Here is an 18,481-nt window from a genome sequence, read left to right as displayed (position 1 = left end):
AGTTTCATGATTACACCCAAATTGCAGAGGCAGCACAGGATTGGTTTTCTGTTAACTGTTGTATAATACATGAAGGATGGCAAATCATTAGCGAATAGCATTATTATCCACTGTGATAAGGCTTGTTTTTTTGGGATTTTGTTCGCTCTTTGTTTGGGTCTCAATGAGTTTTCCAAGGTCAATGGAACAGCTGTTATTGCAATGGCATGGCAAAGGGGTAGGAAAGTGGCTGAAAAGGGTTTGGAATGTGGCCCCACTTTGTTCGTCTTTGGTGTATATTGAGAGAGGCAATGGAAGAGTCTTCTAAGATGAGGAGCTGAATGATCAGTTACTGAAGGTGTTTTTCCTTCAAATTTTCATCTGAGTGGTGCAGGATTCCCTGGGTGGGTGCAAGCATTCCTTTTTTGAACTTCATTGATGGGTTGGGCAAGGCTTAGGGGCTTTATCCCTTGTTGTTTCCTTTATTTTCCTTTTCTTTTTAGTCTTTTGATGCGCTGTGTACTTCTTGTGTACATGGGTTGCGTCCCCTGATTGTTGAGTACACTTTGATATATTTCTTCGCTTGATCTTTTAAGAAAAAAAAACAAGAAAAGAAATGGTAAATAGTATTATTGTTCTTTATTTTTGCTCTTGAGGCTTGACTCAATTGGTAAAGGGATGGGGAGGGTTTGTGGGAGGTTCCAGGATCAAGTCCCAATGGGAACAAAATTTACCTATATAAAAAAAAAAATATTCTTTATTTCTGTAGTTTATTTCAGCTATCTATGTATATACTTATAGACCAAATCCCCAGTGCAGATCAGCCTAGTTGGACAGCTTCAGCTTCTTTCTTCGACAGCAACCATGCTGGCTGTACCATCCCCTTCTTTAACAGCCACTTTGGCCCGTGAGTTTCATCTTCCTTCAATTTACAAATATCTGTTGAATTTTTATTTTTATAGAGAGTTGACATTATTTCATAAACTTAATATAAGATTTCATCATTACATGTGAAGGAGGGGGAAACAGTCCTGCTGTAGCAGTTCCACTGGTTGCTTTGGGAACTCAAAGTGGGACAATTGATGTCATTGATGTTTCGGCCAATGCAGTTGCTGCAAGCTTCTCCGTTCATAACAGTACCGTTAGGGGATTGCGGTGGCTTGGAAATTCTAGATTGGTCTCATTCTCTTATGCTCAGGTATATAACATCCATTTGAACATTATCATTTTTGTTGAATACATCATTTCATGTATTTTTTTTTTTCATTTGTCTTGATGTTCCCCTCTCGCTTCTCATTCTTTCCCTCTTTTGGTCATACACACGCACAAGCATGTGCATGCATACGCAAAAAACTCACAATTGTGCCCCTTCTCTTCTTGCATTTCTTGTATTATGCTTTAGTTAACTTCAAGCGGGCCTTTAATTTTCTTACAATATTTAAGTGTTCATCAATGTACTTCTATGACATGCAATTTGTACTTTGCTGGACTCAGGTGAATGAAAAAACTGGAGGCTACATTAATAGGCTTGTTGTGACATGTGTTAGAAGTGGCCTTAATCGAAAATTTCGGGTTTTGCAAAAGCCAGAACGAGCTCCTATAAGAGCTTTAAGGACTTCCTCTTCTGGAAGGTTGGTATTCAACCTGGAATCTTGTCTGACTTGTTTATTCATTGCACCTGCTGTTACTTGTATCTCTCTATCCATGGAAAAGTAGGGACAACATATGCCTTGTAATTGTAGCTTACATATATATGGAATATCTATGCCTCAAACATTGGAATTGAATTACACAAAAGAAAACTAGAATTTGTATGAATTATACTTCTATTCATTTCTCTGATTATTTTGCATCTTTAAATCTAATTTGTTTGGTGAAGAAAAAATGGAATAAAAAAAAACAAAAAACCCAAAAACATTTAATGATTATCCAAAAGAATAAAAAACCCCAAGGAACAAAAAAGAGAAGAAAAAGTTCATAGGGACTCAAAGTTGCTTGAAAAGGCCCCTCAATATTCCCTTGCTTATCTAGAGTGTTTTCTTCTCGAGTGAGGACTTTGTGGCAATTAGTTTTAAAGTGTCTCAAAGGAGTAATCATCTTGCTTCATCTTCAACATGTCACTAAAATGAGGAATCCTAGCCATTATGGTTTATTATTGTTGTATTTCCATTCTTGTGTCTTTCTCCATGTTGAGGCTTTGATGATCAAGTAGTTTGTAGTGCTCTAAAGGAGTAACCATCTGTTTAGCCTCATTATGCTATTTGAACCGATAGAGGGATGGGCCAGGGCAATGGTTTACGAACCTTTAGGAAGATGTGTGAGCAAAGTTGCTTTAGGTAGAGCTTTAGCTAAAAATTTGGGGATGAGAGGGGTGATCTCCATCACCCCCATTTTAGAGTCTAGAGCGGGTGGGGGTGGGGTGTGGGTGTTCTTTGTGGAATCCATAAATATTGCAAAGTTTTACATGAGAAAAGGCTCATTTCAATGAATGAAGAGGTAAAGGTCAAGGTGTACAAATGGAATTTGAGGGTAAATGCAACAATTTTGGGAACTTTTAGAAAGGGGTGAATTGAGGTGAAAGAAGTACCGTTCCATTTGTGGACTAAGAAGTATTTGCTTCAGTATTGATGGGTGGGGAAAGGTTATAAAGATTGATAGTTGCACCACAAAATTAGTTGACTTATCCAAGATACACAATAAGGTAGAGGTGAAGGATAATGTAGCAATCCTTGTGATTTTGTGAGTTATAGATGGAGCTTAGATATTTGTTGCAACAACTGCAATGGTTGGAGAAGATGACATCTCCTAAGAAGCAAACATTGAGTCAATTCAGGGTTGGTCGATACCTAACTTAGGGGAACGTGTTAGTAAAGATGGGCATGAGGCATATCGGATGGGTAGGATGACGCCACGCTATACACCACATGGGTATGGTAAGGAGCAGGTGGAGGATAGTTGCACCCCATACCTAACTCAATATTTTAAATTTCAAATTAGGTAACCCAACGAGAATGAGTTGGACCTATTCCTTTCAAGTTTCCAAACCTTTTGTCTTAGCTAAAGAAGGTTGGGAAGATGAGGAGGTTGTAAGAATGGGAAAGATAGGCCAATCTCATGAAGGAATCCAAAGTTGTTTAGTGGGCCAAAACAAAGGATTGGACTAGATTGAAAGTCCTTCATCAAGGAAAAGGAAGCAAGCCACTAAAATAGGAATGACCTCAATAAGAGTTGTGGGCCAACATTTGTTGCATTTAGTGGAGGTTGACCGCGATACTCTGTTGTCCAAAATATCAAGCCTTTTTATGTCGCAACTCTGGCCAAGAAAAACCAGAATGAGTCACTACAGCTTTTGTAGAGAGGGGTATTGTCTTCAAGGACTGACCTATGGAAGTTGTCAAACTAGGTCTAAATGATTGCTTTTGACCTAATTTCTTGAATTGAAAATATATAAAATTGATTTGAATGAAATTGAATTTAATAAAATAAACCTAAATAAATTGCAAAGAATTATTGATTTCTAATTCAAATGATTCAAGGTTGGGGATTCCATAATCCAACTTTGGGTATAGGGCCTCAAGCAAAACAAGGGTATCGATTGTAGTTAGTCTTAGAATGTAGGGTCAAACAAGATCAACTTGAGTTTCATAACTCTGGGTTGCATCTGTATCCTAACTTCTAATATTTTATTCCATTATTGAAATACCAAATATATGAATGAGTATGAAATTGGGTTTAGGCCTAGGATTTAGGCCTTTACCACTTTGTGTAGATTTGTTTTAGGGTATAGAACAATAGCAAAACCTCAGATAACTAGGGATCGGGAATTACCAAGAATCCTTAGTATCAAGGAATGGGTTATTGTATCATTCCCTAATTCAAACTAACATTAGAGGATATCTCTGTTTTATTTTATTATGTCTTAATCCTTTATTCATTTCATTTTTAGTTCGATTTCACCCATTGTTTTCCCTTGGTTTTAACCATAGGTTTTCATGTTTCACACCCTAAAATGGCTTTTTAGCCTTTCATGGTGATGATTTCATTCACACAATCCATAAAAGAAGAATAAAGAATCATTCTTGGATAAAAGAAATTAGAAACAATTGATTATACAAACCAAGAATCTTCAATATTTTCTTTTAGTGACTTGAGTGCTTTTTTATTCATTTCACAGTTTGATGTTCTATAATTAATGTTCCCAACACCACCGGAAACTAGTAGTGAAATTTTCTTACGGCACTAACAAAATTTCAGGTATCTTTTAATTTTGTTTCGTGATGCACCTGTGGAGGTGTGGGCAATGACGAAGAGTCCCATTATGGTAAGTTGGCTGGTTCTTTTTCTTGTCCATTTCTGATTGGATATGCTGATAGTTGTGTCAATAGCTCTTGAAGTTTGTTCAGGAGAATAACAATTCACAAACTAGTTTGCTTCTTGAAAAAATAGTGATTTGGTGATTGGCTAAGTATGTTTGAAGTCCGTGCCAATGTGTCATGGGCTATGAACATATGAGTACGACACATACTGTTTCTACCGGTTGAAATTCAGCTTAAATGGCAATGTGAATGCAACTTTTTCTACATTTAGGTTCTTTTTGTTATATGGACACAAATACAGATGTTGTTCTAGGATGCATATACAAAACACTGAACCAAAAGCTAAAGTATCATAAATTTTTTTTCATGTCAGTATGTCCACAATTCAATGTGTTTGAAATGGTAAATGCTTAAGTGGTCTTCTTAACATGTGGCTCTCAATTGATGCATTTAGAATAAGTTCCACTTGCCATGTGTAGAAGGAAGTGTTATTCCGCTCTATATTCAAGAAAGGAAATGGAAGTGTGTGATCACTTCATGTGCAATTTGTGTCTTCTGTTCCTTTTCTTTTTAATTAAGAAAAACCATATTTGCCTCTCAGTTCCCAGTGTCTTTGGCTCCACCTACTCATGATTCCTCCTTGATCTCTATGGTTTGCGCTTGAAATTTTTGATGAGTTGGTTTGTGAATGTTTGGATGTACCTTGGAAATTGAGTAATACATTGTGTTTTACATAGCATTTAAACACCCTTTTTTTTTTTTTTGGTCTAAAACAAAGTGACTGATCGCAAAAATGATGGAAATAAATGAAAATTAGATTACCTACTAGTAGCCTATTTTTCCCCAAACTTTTGCTGCATCCGCTCCTTGCTTTGTATATATGCAAGTTTCATGTTTTACAGGAGGAGCAGAGGCAACAATAAGTTTGGTGGAAAAAGGGCAACTCTATGCTAAATTGACATTGCTTTAAGAAAATATTTAGAGAACCAAATGGTTTCAATTTACTTTAAGTTGTGAGTGGTTTCTCAAGAGGATTGCTGTGGAAAAGGTAATATCTATCAAAGGGTGGAAGGCTTACATTGATTAAAGGAACACTGTCAACTTGTCAATTCTCGTTGTGCCCCTGTTTGTCATTTCAAGAAAAATAAGCTAGGGGCTTGAAAAGATTCAAAGAGATTTCCTTTGTGGAAGGGGAGCTTTTGAGAAAAAGCCTCACCAAGCACAAGGATATTTGGGTATTAGAGATTTATCTATTTTTAACAAGGCCCTTCTAGGAAAGTGGGGTTAGAAATTTGCTTTAGAAAGTGAACTCTTATGGAAGTGAGTGATTTTTGGGAAGTTTGGTGGAGATACTAGTGTTCTCATGAGTTGAGGGATTGGTATGGGGTGCGGTTGTGGAAGGCAATAAGGAGAGGGTGAGATGATTTTAAAGGTAAAACACGTTTTGTTGTGGGGAAATGGAAAGAGAATGAAGTTTTGGAAGGATATTTGCTGTGGTGATTTAGCCTTGAGAATCTCTTTTTATTCATCATTTACCATAGCCATCTCAAAGGATGCGTGGGTTGTCGACATGCGGGATGAATTGGGTGAGGGAGGCATTGGAGCTCCTGTTTCTCAAGACATTTCATCACTAAGAGCTGAAAATTTCTGAGGCTTTTCTTTTATAGTTGCAAAAGCAATCATTAAGGATGGATGGTGAATATAGATTGTACTAGGGGGAAATTTCTCAATCAAAGCCTTCTTGTTTGTATCCAAAAGAGGAGGGATTTTTTCGATAAATGTAGTTTGGAACTCTTGGGTGTCATCAAGAGTTGGTTCTTTACATGGGAAGTAATTTGGGGGAGAATTATAGTTTCAGATCAACTAAAAAGGAAAAGGATTGACCTTAGTGAATAGATGCCACCTTTGTAAGGATGAAGAAGAATCAACTGATCATCTTGTTTTTTATTATGCTAAAATGAGGCTCTTGTCATACTTGGTATTCTTTTTGTTTGACATTGAATAGATGTTGCCTTCTATTGTTTAAGAGACTCTATTGAGTTGGTGTGAGACCTTTGCAGGGAAGAAATGTATAAAACCTCTCTCAGCTTCGTTGTGTTTATCTATCGTTCATTCTATTAATGAGATTTTTTCTTGACTGGCCTATTTGGAAGGAGAAGAAGAGTCTCATTTGAAAACATGGAACAAGTGGATCATGCTCTCAAAAACTTGTTTCTAAAGCTCTTTTGGCTTTGGGCCACGGAGCTTATCGATGGGACAGCCCGTCTATATTAGATTTTGTTGATTGTTGATCACTCATTCGATGGGACATTCCCCCCCCCCCCCCCCCCCCCCTCCCCACCACTCCCCCTCCTTTTTCTCCTTTTTTGTTTAAGCATTGTTATATAATATTTCTATTCCTGTCAATTTTAAGTACATGAGAAACATGATGTATGTGCTTAAAATCTATATGAAACACAATAGTGCTGTTTTGGTGGGATGTTGCATGCTAAAAATCCTTCTTAGCTGTTGCCTGTGTCATCTTTTATTTTGGATTTTCTCACTTTTCTTGCTTATAGTTCTTCCTTGTTGCTTCCTTAGGCATGCTTCTTTCTGAATGGGACAAACAAATATACAATTAGTTTCTTATGCTCCATCCTTCAATTTACCATAACCTGTAGACTACAGAATGTTAGGTTTAATTTTTTTTTTCTCTTGTTGATTTGAGTGAAGGAAAATTTCATGATACTTTTGCATCATGTTGATCCCATTCATTGGCATTGTAAATGATCAATAGTTGATGAGTTATATATACTCTTTATCTTTTCATCATTATTTTGTGTCACATTGAACATGGTTTTCAGTGTATGAACCAATATGCCATTTGCAGAGTGTATAAATATGCATGTGGTGGACCTATTTGTTTTCTCATCTTGATACCATTGTACTTCATTTCACCCTGTAGCTTAGATCGTTAGCTCTTCCATTCACAGTATTGGAATGGACTCTTCCAACAGCACCACGGCCAGTTCAGAATGGACCTTCTAGGCAAGCATCATCTTCCAGAGATCGTACGTCAGTGGCTCCAGCAGAGGCTTCTTCCCCCAAAACAGCATCTTCAACAGATTCTAGTGAGCTCATTTTACTCAATATGTTTGCATATTATTTAGAGCAGTGGCTGTTCTAAAATATTTTCAACTGTTTTTCTTGGATTTTTTTATCCTCTGAATGGTGAAAGTAATTTTAATGTGCAGAGGCAGCGAGCACAGATGAACCTCAAGATGACACCTCTGAAAGTTTTGCATTTGCGCTAGTAAATGGTGCTCTTGGAGTTTTTGAGGTTCATGGACGAAGGATCCGAGACTTCAGGTATTCTTTTTTCTTCATTATGAGTTGGTAGTGGAGACACTAAAAGACCAAATCTTAAAGATTCTGACAATGAGATTGATAACAAAATCATTCACTTTAGGATTCCAGTCCATGAGAGGAACATTTTGATCACAAGCAAACTGTTATGAAGGTTTCATATAAACCCCAATTACCAATTTGAAAGAAAACTTTCTTACCATTACCATTGCACTATTTAATTCCCTTGGACAAATGCCGTTTTGGCGTCTCTTTTTAATATATATTTATCTCTTTTTACTTATCAAAAAATAATCCCCTTGGACAAATATTTGCTCTTTCCAGGAAGCAAGTATTCTCTTGAACCTTTCCCTACCACATGTCCACATCCTTGTTAAAAGGTTTCACAACATCTTATTAGGTTTCTGAAGCTGCTATAGTTAAAACTAATCTTTATTGGGCATCAACTCCTATATTGACATCCTTGTTTCTTAATTCTTTGCTCAGTTATTCAGATATCTCCAAAAAAAACAAAAAAAACAAAAAAAGGGAAGGACTAGTTTTTTAGTCATTAAAAAAATGAGAAGAGATATCATAAATGGCTAACAAAATGTACCATTACTCTGACTAATTGCCATATTGTCAAAAATGTTCTACCCATATCGGGTATCTGAACTTGAACTTCTAGTTATTTTTTTCCCAGAAATTAAAGGTGTATTACTGATTAAGCTTTAGTTCTGATTATCTCTTTTGATTTGTTTATCATTTGTTTTTATAATTTGATTTAGCTCACTATCTCATAAGGTTTCCTATTGCTGGTCCACAGACCAAAATGGCCTTCTTCTTCATTTGTTTCATCTGATGGATTGATTACAGCCATGGCTTACCGCGTGCCTCATGTAGTATGTGTCATACATCTGAATTATCTTTATTTAATTAGCAGTCTGAATCAGAATCCCTAACCTTTTATTTTTACGTCATTTGAGTCAATAACTTCAGTATTTCTCAGGTTATGGGGGACAGATCAGGAAACATACGGTGGTGGGATGTAACAACCGGACAGTCTTCTTCATTTAACACCCACAGAGAAGGAATCCGGAGAATAAAATTCTCGCCAGTTGTTGCCGGAGACCGTAGCCGAGGGCGTATTGCTGTACTATTTTATGACAATACATTCTCTATTTTTGATCTTGTAAGCATAAAAAAGTCGGGATTTATTAATTTCCATTTTTCTAGTGTGAATGTAATTGTTCATTCTCATATTTGACTAGTGGTGTGCATATGATTTAAATAAATGGTAACTTGATGGTCAATTATTCTCTCATGTTTGCCAAATGGAGCTGTTACTGGGGAACCATATATGTTGCATGGATAAGGGAATGCTTATTCTTTCTGCATAGTCAGCAACGTGTTTAAGCCTACTATATAACAAGGAATAGACTGCTCTTTTCTGACTTCCCACAACATTTCCGCCCATTTTCTAATATTTGACTTTTTGTGGTTGTCAGTATTAGGGGGCTGGGAAGCACTCACTTCACAACTTCTGTTGAGTCTCCAACTAACATATGTTGAAAATATTATGTACATAAGTTGCATATTCTGTGGATGATATGTCTTTGGAATTTATTTAGTTATTCATTTTGGTTCACTATATTTTTCAAAGAATCTTTCTAGTTATGATAACTAAATCTGTATATTTTTACAGGATTCACAGGACCCATTAGCCAATTCCCTCCTGCAACCACAGTTTCCTGGAACCCTTGTATTGGAACTTGACTGGTTGCCCCTTCGAACTGATAAAAATGATCCTCTGGTATTGTGCATTGCAGGGGCTGATAGTAGCTTTCGACTTGTTGAGGTTAATATGTATGTGTCACAATTTACTTAACTCTTCTTTATGTTCTTAATACTACATCTTTACTACATCAGTACATCATTATAATACCTTAAGAGAATATCTTTGATATCTATTATGGGAGGGAGATTGTCTGACAATCTTCTCTTCTTACATTTGATTACATAATTCTAATTCAGCAGCTAATTTCTTGGAAGAACAAGGAGTGAATTGGATTGGAGGAATTTCATTAGTTTTCCCCCCCTTTTTCTCCTTGCTGGAGCATGTTATTCTCTTATTCTCTCCCTTGATGATGTGCTACCCTTTTCTTGCCCATCATTTGTTCATACATTTCACTTCAATAAAATAACTTTGCTTTATGCCAAAAATGGAACCAAATTTTGAATTGGGAAATTAGATCTACTTGGAAAAGACCTCAAGAACATACCTGGACTCAGTACTATGTTATATTGTTCTTTGATAAGATGATTTCTGGACTAAAAAGGGTTAAAAAGCTTTAGTCCTTTTGAGAATGTGTGTCTGACAGCGAATGTTGCCCTTGAGGGCTTTGAGCTTGTCTCAATTGGCAAGAGGATGGCCTAGGGATGTGAGAGGTTCAAGGTTAAGGTGTCTTTTGTTGTAGTCTATTTGCCTCCAATTAGTGTTGGAATTGGAGGAGAGGCAAATGATGTGGGTGAGGTGGGAATTGGAAAGGCAGTTGAAGTTGGAACAGGAATTTGATGGGGAGCGCTGGAGAAGGATGAGGATGGAGGAGAAGAGGGAAGAGGAGGAGATGGAGTGGAAAAAGAGGTGATGGGTTTGCAGATTGAGCTTGAGAAGCAAATGCTGCAAATACATGCCTGATGCTTGTCAGAACCAAATGCAAATTCTTAGGGTAATGGCTCGGCTCATTTGTCATTTCTTTAGATCAGCAAATGATGGGTTGGGTGATGTGTTGGGGGCTTTGCCTTCTCAAGTTTTGCGGAATTTGCGGCATCTTGTGGGATTGGAAGACAATGGAAAGCCTGATGCTAATTTGCCTTCACAGTTCATGTAGACTGTTGTTCAAATGCTTCTATATTTTTTTTGTAATATGATAATCTAAAAGAATGTACCCTTGTCAATAACTTTCTTACAACCTATCAAAAAAAAAAGTGTTGCTTCAGTTTTTTTTAACCTATTTTTGTTTGTTCAGTTTGTAAGGCTTCTTGTGAAAGGGTCTATTCTCTTGTCTTAATCAGAGTTGTATATTGTGGAAGAATGTCTCATCCTTCATCTTTTTAATTAGTACAAAAGATCTAGGGGTATGGAAGGAGATTTTGAAGGAAAATGATTGGTGCTGGGAAAATATGGCGTTTACTGTTGGAAATGGCACCAAAATCAGATTCTGGACTGATCTTTGGTGCGGTTGTACAATGCTGTCCCAAAGATTCCCTCACCTTTATGGCATGGCTGCTCATAGAAATGCCACGGTAGAAGAAATGTGGGATCAAAATGTCGGTCAAGGAGGTTGGGATTTAAGGTTTATGAGGGATTTCAATGATTGGGAATTGGATATGGTAGGTAACTTGCTTCATGTTTTGAGGAGCTATAAACCTACTTTAGAGGAAGATTTAGTCTATTGGAAGGGAGAAAGAAATGGGCAGTTTAAAGTCAAGGAAGCGTACAATTTGGTGGTCAATACCGTTGTCACCGGCTTTCCGAAAAGTAGCATTTGGGTGGATAAAGTTCCAACTAAAATAGTGTTTTTTGCTTGGGAGGCCACTTGGGGGAAGATGCTTACATTAGATAGGCTCTAGAAAAGAGGGTGGCAACTCCCGAATTGTTGTTTCTTGTGTAGTTATGAAGAGGAAACTGTAAATCACATTCTCATACACTGTATAGTGGCAAAAGTCCTGTGGGATATGGTCTTTGCTTTGTTTGGTGTTCAGTGGGTCTTTCCAAAAATTGTAAAAGAGGTCTTATTGAGCTGAAGGGGCCCTTTTGTAAGGAAAAAAAGGAAAAAGATATGGAAGTCTATCCCGTTGTACATTTTTTGGACGCTTTGGAAGGAAAGAAATAGGCTAACATTTAGGGGGGGAGTGATAGCAATTCAGAAACTAAAAAATTCTTTTTTTTGTAATTTATGGTGTTGGGCTAGATTGTATAGTGGAGAGAATTCGCTGTCCCTTTTAGGCTTCTTGGAGTGGTTAGCCTCCAGCTAAGGGTTGGTGGGGTTTTTTGCTTTTCTTTTTGGTTGTGAGGCTTAGCCGGTTTGTATACTCCCTGTATACTTTGTGGCTTTTTGGCCTCTTTTTAATATATTCAGCGCTTATCTATTAAAAAAGATCTAGTGTGTTTCTGATTAAAAAAGTGTGGGAGGTTCAAGGTTCAAGTCTTGGCAAGTACCATAAAGGAAAAAGGAAAAAGGAAAAAGGAAAAAAAAAAAAAAAGTTACTCATCAATAAATAAATAAGTTGCTGCTATGTGACAAATCCATTGCTCCCAATTGATTGGTTGCAAGGTTTCACTGAAGATAAATTTAATGCCAACATGTTGTCACTCTAACGATGAAGCAGATTGTTTTGTATTTTGTACAGTATGCCAAACCATTTGGTATTTTTATTACATTGAATTAATTCTCTGAATTTAGGTATTGTTTGGATTGTACTTTGATAATACTTAGAGAGTAATTCTCTTCATTAAAGGATTGTTTGGATTGTACTTGGGTACCACTTGAAGTAAAACTTCCACCTTGAAGTTATGACATTTATTCTTGAGTAGTAATTTGTTAGGAAACTTGCTATTATCTACAATAGTAACCACGTTTATTTTCATGCAGAAATGACAAAAAAACTAGCTATGGGCCCCATCCTAGAGCTATTAAAGAGAGATTCCGGCCAATGCCTCTATGTTCTCCCATACTGCTTCCTACTCCACATGCTGTGGTATCATTTTTTTCTTGTCTTTTCATTTTCTTCTAACTCAGCATGCTAAATCCCTATTTTTACTTGTTCTTGTGCCAATTGTCTGTAATAACTAATTATATTGGTCTGAGTATTGTGTCATATGAATATATGGGTAAAATGTACAACATGAGGGGAGTGCTTAGCTTGGAATAAAGGGAAAGACACTCAAAAACCAAATATTACATGAGCATATATTTCATCTCAACTATTTTTTCATCTCTTTTTTTTATCTTTTAGAGAAAATATTGACAAAGTTCTACAACTCTTGTACCACTGGCACAGAATCTGTTGTTCATTGCTCAGAAATGATGTTGGGACATCCAGAATCACGAGGATATGGCCAAATATAGCAATCTCAAAATTTAATGCGAAAACTCCCTTACCTTTAATAGACTATAGAGAATGACTACAGATTTTCATTTTCATTAAGCTACTAAATTTTCAACTTTGTCTCTTCACTACAGGCACTGCGGATGATCTTGCAATTGGGGGTAAAGCCACATTGGTTCAATACATGCAGCACAACTAAGGATAAGAGACACCACCTGATTCCAGGAACTGCTTCAGGTGCAGGAGATCTCCGCAGTTATATGATTGATTCACCACCTGTTGGTGACTCTGTGGTGCCAGAGATGCTTCTTAAGGTGTTAGAACCTTACAGAAAAGAAGGTGGGTTTTTGTCTTCTATGGTGGTGGTTTTTTCTTTCAAAGGTTTTGCACTTGAGCATTTGATCATATCTTCTTACCTATTGCTAATTTTCCACCACACAAGGCTCCATACTTGATGATGAGAGGGCAAGACTATATGCTGCTGTGGTGAAAAAAGGTTCTGCCGTGAGGTTTGCTTTTGCAGCTGCTATCTTTGGTGATTCCTTAGAAGCAATTTTTTGGTTACAGTTGCGTCATGCTGTTAACCATTTAATGAATAAGTTAATTAACAAGTCTCCACAGAAGGCCTCTGTACAAGCATCAATTTCAGAGCTTGATGATGCATCTATACTGAGTAGGATAACATCAAAGGGGAAGTCAATTCCAGGTGCAAGGAAGAGGGATGCAGTGGTAATTCACTTAGTTTTTAGACACCATTCTTACACTTATCTTCAAATTTATTTTCAGATCCTTAATCCTTTAGTTATGGAATATTAATACCACTAGATGGGCTGCTACATCTTATAACTTGACTAGATGAGGTCTGCTATGTATGACAAGATGTTTTAGGGAATTGTTGTGATATTTTAAGTATGCCAGCTTCTCTACTTTAAATTAGCTTATGTGGTTAGCAGGATTGTGGTCAACTTAAGTTGATGACCTTTGAACAAGAAGAGTTGTGGGAAACTGCTAATGAGCGGATTACTTGGCATGAGAAACTGGAGGGAGCAGAGGCTATTCAGAACCGTGTACATGAGTGAGCCTTCTCATCCACATGCTCATTATTTTGTTGTTTCTGAAGGTGGTTGTTTTTGCCAATCTTAATTAGCACAAGATGAGTATGAATTCATGCTGTCAAGTCAAGTTAATTATGGGAATGCATGTATTCATTGCTAGTTATAGTAAGTTTATTTGGACCCAAAAGCGCAAACATACAGATCGTAGTTTCTGAATCCAAGCGGTGCCTGGATTCTCGGTATCCAGCCTACCCAGATCAGACTGGAGATGAATGTCCAAAATAGTGACTGCTGAGTATCACCTCAATTGTCCTTGCTTTTAATCTTGACCAACATTTAGAATTCCTTTAATAATAGAGATATGTAACTTCGAAGTATCAGAGCTTTGGTTTGTAATGTTGCCTTTAAGTGCCTATTATTAGTCTTGCTTCGTTTATCCTCCTTTAAAACTCCTCAAATGTCCTTGCTTTTGATCTTGACTAACATTTTGAATAATAGATACACTTGATCGTCTTTCCTTTAAATTTCTCTATTATTTATTCTCCCCTTTTTTGATCCTATGCATGAAAGGAGGTTAAACATAAGATAGTTGATAAAAGAAAGCTAAAATTTCATATACTCACCTTGAAAGTATGGGAAAACTATACAAATATATAGAGTACATTCCTATATCCAAAAGGAAAGTCCACCTCATAAATATATAGTGAAGGATTCCTATTTCAACAAGGAAAGTCCAACTCATGGAAAAGGAAGAAAATACTTTTAAGAAAAATAATATTATCTTCAATCCTTTTTTAACACTCCCCCTCAAGCTTGAGTATAAATATTCTCAATGCTTAACTTGGAATAATAAAGAAGAAATGGGCTCTTATGCATCACTTTAGTGAAGAGATCACCAATTTGATCTTCTGACATCATATATGGGGAGACAATCTCTTCAGTCATCACAACTTCTCTAATGAAGTGACAGTCAATCTCAATATGCTTAGTCTTCTCATGAAAAATCGGATGACTAGCTATATAAGTAGCTGCCTGGTTGTCACAATACATGACTAAAGGAGTTTTAATTGTAATTCCAAACTCTTTCAATAGGTTTCTCAGCCACATGAGCTGACAGGCAATATGAGCCATTGCATGGTATTCTGCCTCAACACAAGACCTGACTACGATATTTTGCTTCTTAATCCTCCAAGTGACTAAGTTTCCATCAATAAGGTTACAATACCTGCCTGTCAATCTCTTATCGGACTTAGAACCAGCCCAATCAGCATCTGAGTAGCTTACTATATCCAAAATTTTACCTCTCTTGTATAAGACACCCATACCAATTGTTTGTTTGAGATATCTGAGGATTCGACAAGCTGCTTCCCATTGAATTTGTCTTGGACTCTGCATATATTGAGTAATTGCACTTACTATAAAAGTAATGTTGGACCTTGTTGCTATCAGATAGATTAATTTGCCCACAGGGCTTCTATATTTCTTTTTGTTTTCAAAGTTAGAACTAATCTCATCATCAAGTTATAAGTTGGGATCCATAGGAGTATTTGTAGGTTTGGACCCTAACATTCCTTTTTCAATTAGGAGGTCTTGAACATTTTTCCTCTGGGACAAAAGCACTTCTCTTTTGCTATGAGCAACTTCAATCCCAAGAAAGTATCTAATTTGTCCCAAAATTTTTGTTTGCAAATGTTCCTTGAGTTGACTTTTCACCTCCTCTATGCCATTAAGATCATTGCCAAAGACAATAGTACCATCCACATAAATAACAATAATAATGATAACAAGTATGCTTTACAAACATTGAATGATTAGAATGGCAGCATGCAAAGCTAAGAGATTCTATTACTCCACTTAGCTTATCAAACCAAGCTTGGGTTGATTGTTTCAAACCGTAAATAACTTTCTTTAATTTATATGCCATGCTAGACTCCCCCTTAGTAACAAATTTAGGAGGTTGCTCCACTTAAACCTCTCCTTGCAAATCTCCTAAAAAGGCATTTTTAACATCTAGTTGATACAAAGCCTAATCATAGAAACTGCCTAAGGATATAAGAACACGAACAGAGTTGAGTCTAGCAATTGGCAAAAATGTCTTGAATTCTCTTCTTGCGAATCTCCTAAAAAGGGATTTTTAACATCTAGTTGATACAAAGGCTAATCATAGAAACTGCTAAGGATATAAGAACCCGAACAGAGTTGAGTCTAGCAACTGTCAAAAATGTCTCAAAATAATCTGCTCCATAAGTTTGTGTATATCCCTTGGCTACAATTTGAGCTTTCAGCCGCAAAATAGACCCATCAGGTTGGCATTTGATGGTAAAGATCCATCTACACTCAACTTCTTAACCCGTAGGAAGAGCTTGTATTCCCTGGTGCTATGGTCATGCAAGGCTTTCATTTCTTCCCCCATAGCTACCCTCCAGCCAGGAGTTATAAGTGTTTCCTGATAGGTTTTAGGAAGAGAGATAATAAAAAGAGAAAAGGTGAAGGATCAAGATGAAAGTGAAAGATTCTCCAATGAAACATAGTTAGCAAGTGGATACCTTGTGGTGGATCTCTTACCTTTCTAAAGAGCGACAGGTAAATCAAGGTCAGAGAACTCACTATCAGGAGTAGGATCTCTAATCCGAGATTGGCTTTTGAGTAGAGGTCATTAAGATTGGGAAAATATTAGTTTTGCTGGTCATCATGCTGTCCTATTCTCCTCCTTGCATAAACTTGAAGTGGTTTTGATGACAAAACTATAGGATTAGGGATAGGAGTAGGGGAAGGAAATAATTCAGAACCAAAAATTGATTCAGAGGTTGAAAAGAAAGGAGCAGACTCGAAAAAAGTTACATCTGCACAACATAGTTTTAAAAGGCGCAAGGCGCACCTAAGACGCAAAAGTCTCCTATAGCTTAAGTGCAAGGTGCAACACAAGGTGTGCGCTTGAGTGAAGTGAAATGAGACCTAGAATACACATCAATTTTGTAAAATATGATTCAAAATCTAATCCGATCAATAAAAAATTTAAGATTTGAAACATTTAAAAGAAGCATTCAATAAATAAGTAATGAAATTATATACATTTCAGTATATAATTAGAAATTTCAAAAATAAAAGTGTTTACAAAGGAAGAGTAAAGCTGACAAGGCACACTTTTTCAATAAGGCACATATCTTGGCAAGCAAGTGCTATAACTTGGGAGTGGTGGCGCCTTGAGTCTAGGCGCACTTAAGGTGGTTCACCAGGGGAAGGTACAAAATATGGAGTTTTAAAATTCAGAACTGATGAAGGAAGTGTATTGATCTGATAACAGGCAGTGAGGATAGCTTCATCCTAAAATCTAATTGGAAATTACATATGAAACATGATGGTTCCTGCCATGTTTAAGAGATGCTTATTTTTTCTTTCAATTACCCCATTCTTTTTTTTTTTGATAAGTAAGTACAAAATTAAAAAAAAAGAGGCAAAATAGCCACAAAGTATACAGGGGGTATACAAGGCTACTAAGGCCTCACAAGCAAAAAACCAAAAAAACCCACCACCCCTTATCTGGAGGCTAACCAGAAAGCCTATGAGGGAAGGCGACTCCTCTCCAATATACAATTTAGCCCAACCTCATATATTACAAACAAAAGAATATTTAAGTCTCTGAATTGCTCATTTCCCCCGTAAAAGCTAGTTTATTCCTCTCCTTCCAAACCGTCCAAAAAATAAACAACGGAATGGAATTCCAAAGTTTTTTCCTTTTTTTCCCCACAAAGGATCCCCTCCAACTAAATAAAACCTCCTTTACAGTTTCTGGAAACACCCACTGAACCCCAAACAATCCCAAAACTAAATCTCACAGCACTCTGGCCACTGTACAATGTATGAGAATATGATTTACATTTTTCTCTTCACAACCACACAAAAAACAACAATTGGGAAGCTGCCACCAGGATATAGAAAACTGGCCCTCCTCCCATTCCAGAATTTCTAGAGATCTTTTGTCCCAATAAATCAAAATGCCTCATGCCGATCCAAAAGCATCCAGGGCCTTCTAGTTTAAGAATCTTTCTGACCCTAAACTTCTCACCACCCTATCAAACAAAACTTGAATTTTTGTCTCCTGAATGCAAATCAGATTCACCTTCTGCTTCCTTACGACAGACTTGATTACTTTCCTTTTAGAGCCGTCGTTCGCTCCCCTCACATTTCAGCTCAACAGTTTGAGGTTCATTGGACAACCACTGGCTAACCCCCTCTGCCTTGAAGAGGGCATTTCTTCTTACCTACCCCCTCGTAGTTAATTGAGCACTCCAACATTTTTAGCTCCCTTTCAAATTTTGATTTTTCCAAGAGACCTTTACTGTGAATCCTTTCCCGCCTTTTTCTAATTTTGACCAAGAAACTCAGGATTTCCTTTTCCAAACCTTCAGTCGAGAACCCCAAGAAGTGGCTGAACTTCGCTAGGCTACTTTCTTCCCAATTAAGTTCCCTTTCCCCCCTTCCTTCTTGGGACTCAGATTAAGCTGAACCCCCCTCCGAAAACCTTGCCACTAAAATAGGACCGTTAAACTCAACCAATTCCAAGCAGCCATTGCCATTCACAATGGGCCCAGCTGCGTTTTGGAAACTTAGCAAATTTCCATTCTGGCAAACCTCCCTTATCTCCCCAGAATGGTCGTAAAACTCCCCCTCCAGAGTCCGACTAAAAGAAAAAGA

General features: G+C 37.1%; 1 protein-coding gene across 4 annotated transcripts in view; it reads left to right on the top strand.

Annotated features, from left to right (window-relative positions):
• Positions 1-18,481, top strand: part of LOC100256021 (uncharacterized) — a 31,997-nt gene that overhangs the window by 3,004 nt on the left and 10,512 nt on the right. For 3 of the 4 annotated variants that reach the window (XM_010658138.3, XM_019223047.2, XM_010658141.3), the window contains exons 3-15: positions 799-886; positions 996-1,177; positions 1,474-1,610; positions 4,234-4,300; positions 7,240-7,405; positions 7,529-7,643; positions 8,446-8,521; positions 8,629-8,811; positions 9,325-9,485; positions 12,275-12,380; positions 12,866-13,070; positions 13,174-13,460; positions 13,682-13,806. In XM_010658138.3, the coding sequence (XP_010656440.1) occupies positions 799-886; positions 996-1,177; positions 1,474-1,610; positions 4,234-4,300; positions 7,240-7,405; positions 7,529-7,643; positions 8,446-8,521; positions 8,629-8,811; positions 9,325-9,485; positions 12,275-12,380; positions 12,866-13,070; positions 13,174-13,460; positions 13,682-13,806 (1,898 nt within the window). The remainder of the gene's footprint in view (positions 1-798; positions 887-995; positions 1,178-1,473; positions 1,611-4,233; positions 4,301-7,239; positions 7,406-7,528; positions 7,644-8,445; positions 8,522-8,628; positions 8,812-9,324; positions 9,486-12,274; positions 12,381-12,865; positions 13,071-13,173; positions 13,461-13,681; positions 13,807-18,481) is intronic. The other variant, XM_010658139.3, reaches the window with a different exon arrangement.

The sequence above is a fragment of the Vitis vinifera genome, chromosome 11 (assembly GCF_030704535.1).
Source record: "Vitis vinifera cultivar Pinot Noir 40024 chromosome 11, ASM3070453v1".
NCBI lineage: Eukaryota > Viridiplantae > Streptophyta > Magnoliopsida > Vitales > Vitaceae > Vitis > Vitis vinifera.
This window is presented reverse-complemented; position numbering and strand designations above follow the sequence as displayed.